This window comes from Rhagoletis pomonella, unplaced genomic scaffold (genome assembly GCF_013731165.1).
Source record: "Rhagoletis pomonella isolate Grant_MI unplaced genomic scaffold, Rhpom_1.0 Rhpom_scaffold_00011, whole genome shotgun sequence".
Taxonomy (NCBI): domain Eukaryota; kingdom Metazoa; phylum Arthropoda; class Insecta; order Diptera; family Tephritidae; genus Rhagoletis; species Rhagoletis pomonella.
Window position 1 is genome coordinate 21,416,792 of NW_023458565.1, and position 2,499 is coordinate 21,419,290.

At 38.9% G+C, this 2,499-nt stretch overlaps 3 protein-coding genes across 3 annotated transcripts in view; 2 read left to right on the plus strand and 1 right to left on the minus strand.

The window, feature by feature from the left end:
• The window catches only part of LOC118746826, a 304,681-nt gene that overhangs the window by 170,716 nt on the left and 131,466 nt on the right, over positions 1 to 2,499 (plus strand). The window lies entirely within an intron of this gene.
• Positions 414 to 2,264, plus strand: LOC118747213 (prostatic acid phosphatase-like). The gene is made up of 3 exons (XM_036481202.1): positions 414 to 495; positions 760 to 918; positions 2,049 to 2,264. The coding sequence occupies exons 1-3, from the start codon at positions 436 to 438 to the stop codon at positions 2,262 to 2,264; spliced, it is 435 nt and encodes a 144-aa protein (XP_036337095.1). The 5' UTR covers positions 414 to 435.
• The window catches only part of LOC118747214, a 3,234-nt gene continuing 3,190 nt past the window's right edge, over positions 2,456 to 2,499 (minus strand). Inside the window, exon 3 of the mRNA XM_036481203.1 lies at positions 2,456 to 2,470. Coding sequence (XP_036337096.1) covers positions 2,456 to 2,470 — 15 coding nt within the window. The remainder of the gene's footprint in view (positions 2,471 to 2,499) is intronic.

The window sequence follows — 2,499 nt, forward strand, 5'->3', positions numbered from 1 at the left end:
AAAACATATATTTAATACTTGCGCCGGGTATTTAATGTTCGGCTCCGCCCGAACTTAGACTTTCTTACTTGTTTTTTTTTAATTTTTAATAGCGCAGATTAAAATCTCAAAATATTTTAATACACTTACATAAGCGTCGCCTTGGAAGATATTAAAATAGAATATTTATGTATACAAATTTGTGCTTTCGACAATCCAGCCAGATTTAAAAAGTAATTTTCGCATCTTCCCTTTTTACTCAGTATATGTATATGTATGTATGTAAGTAAGTATTTTCGACTAACAAACTTTTATATTTTCTTTTATTTACACTCCTTTAACGCCTTTCAAATGCCTACATATACACCATTGAATTTCACGGAAACAATTATTAACAAAAATGTCCTCAACAACAATCTGCCACCCAAGTAGAATGGCAAACGTGAGCTATTTGGCATGGGAGCATGGCTGCGCAAGCGTTATGCAGACTTTACGGCGCCATACTATCACCCAGACGTAGGTAAAAGTCAGGCCAGTGTTTGGATATCGGAATTGGGCTGCCGCAGTATGGCACTTGACTCGTTGGTAGTAAGAATTGCAAAATCGAAATGAAATGCTTCCATGCCATTTGATGTACGTACACCAATTCCGGACAAGCACTGGACGGCAATGAATTTTGTTATATGTACTTGCGTTTTATTTGAATTTTTCTAGCACGGCGATAAACAAGCAATCCTTTTATAATCACATTTTTTTTTCTTTCTTATTTTCGCATTTTAGGCAGTTTATGCACAGGCAACGGGCGTTGCACGCACTCATATGACTCTGCAGACGGTGTTGGCGAGCTTTTTCCCACCGAACGATACTCCCTTGGAATGGAATCCAAAATTTAATTGGCAACCCGTGCCGATATTTTCACAACCACTCAATGAGGATACAGTAAGTCAATTGCCTATCATTTATTTTGGGGAGCTTGTATTTATTCAAACTATGGTACAACCTGCAATTTATTTGTAAATACATATATACCAAAGCATATTGAATGGGTAGCAGCAGCAAAATTGGTTGGTTGGTTAGTTTAAGTGATTTACCATCCTGGTGACAAGCAATTGGCCATTTCGAATTCACAACTCATGCAACCTACAGCCATTTGGCGGCTTTAATTAATTTCAGTACGTCTTTCGGAGAGAGACGGCTGCACTCTGACAAATTCTGCAGAAATGGCTCAGCCTCATGCTTGCGAGGGCTGGTCACTCGCACAGAGAGTGTTCATCTGCCTTCTTTGAGCCCGGGTCCTCGCAGAAGACGACAGAACCGATTGAAGGGTAGGCCAATCCTTTCGGCATGTACCCCAACCGCTCAGTGCCCTGTGCAGACTGCCGTAAGTTTGTAGGTATTTTCTTTGCTCCTTCCTAACAGAGCCCTGATTTTAAGTGGATCATAGGACCCCCAGAACTGCCTATATGATCCAGCACGGTTCCACCTCTGTCTAGAATTGGAACAATTCTGCCTTGATCGCCCTGAGCGAGACCTCATGTCCACCGCGCGAGGCATATTCAGTGCGGAGCCGCTCCTCGCTAGTGCGTCCGCTTTTTTCCCGAAACAGTTCCTATGACCCAGGACCCATATTAGGGCAATTTCCCATTATCTCTCTCTACAGTCAGCCACTACTTGAGATCTAACCAAGGTAGAGGAGAGTGCCTGAATAGCCGCTTGGTTATCTGAGAACCTTTCCTTCCAGAGCCCAAAGAACGCAGTCTGATGGCGCATTTAACTGCTGAGTCCTTCGGACAGGATCTCATTGCACCCGTTGCGCCAGCGGCGTACTCTGGGCCAAGAGACCCTTATTACTGTAATCACATAGCTTTAGTAAAGGCCTTAGAAAAAAGCCATTTTGATTAATAGCATAATTTTACCGATGTCCCGAAAGGGCGGGAACGTAATATTCCCTGCGGTAAAGTCTTGCGGTTAACTAATTCTTCAAAAATACTTGTACTACATCTTTTCTAATAGTTATGTAATACTAGCTTTTGTACTTATAGTTATAATTTTGATCTTTCGTTCTATAGCTTCTGTTGGTGCGAACGTCTTGTCCACGGTATTTCGAGGCTGTAGATGAAGTTCTAAAACTGCCTAATGTGCGAGCAGAAATCGAACCATATCGCGGCATGCTAAATGAGTTAACAGCATTTACCGGCATGAATATAACAGAGCCAGAAGATGTACAATCGCTTTACTTAACACTTTTAGCAGAGGTGAGTAAAATATGTAATAAAACAAAATAAAGTAAAATACAATAAAATAAAACCAAAAATGGAAAAAAATAAAATAAACTAAAAAATTTTTTAAAGTTAAATTTAATTAAATAAAATAAAAAAAAAAACTAAAATCAAATTAAATGCAAAATACAATAAAAAATAGAATTACATAAAATTTAATGAATAAATCAAATTCAATTCAATTCAATTAAATGCAATTAAATTAAATTAAACTAAATGAAGTGACACAGAACAGAAAAAA

Excerpts from the sequence above, each read along its gene's own strand:
- LOC118747213 (XM_036481202.1), top strand. The coding sequence starts at position 436 with ATGGGAGCATGGCTGCGCAAGCGTTATGCAGACTTTACGGCGCCATAC. Across the intron at positions 496-759 it reads CGCCATACTATCACCCAGAC|GCAGTTTATGCACAGGCAAC; the intron begins GTAGGTAAAAGT and ends TTCGCATTTTAG. Across the intron at positions 919-2,048 it reads AACCACTCAATGAGGATACA|CTTCTGTTGGTGCGAACGTC; the intron begins GTAAGTCAATTG and ends TTCGTTCTATAG.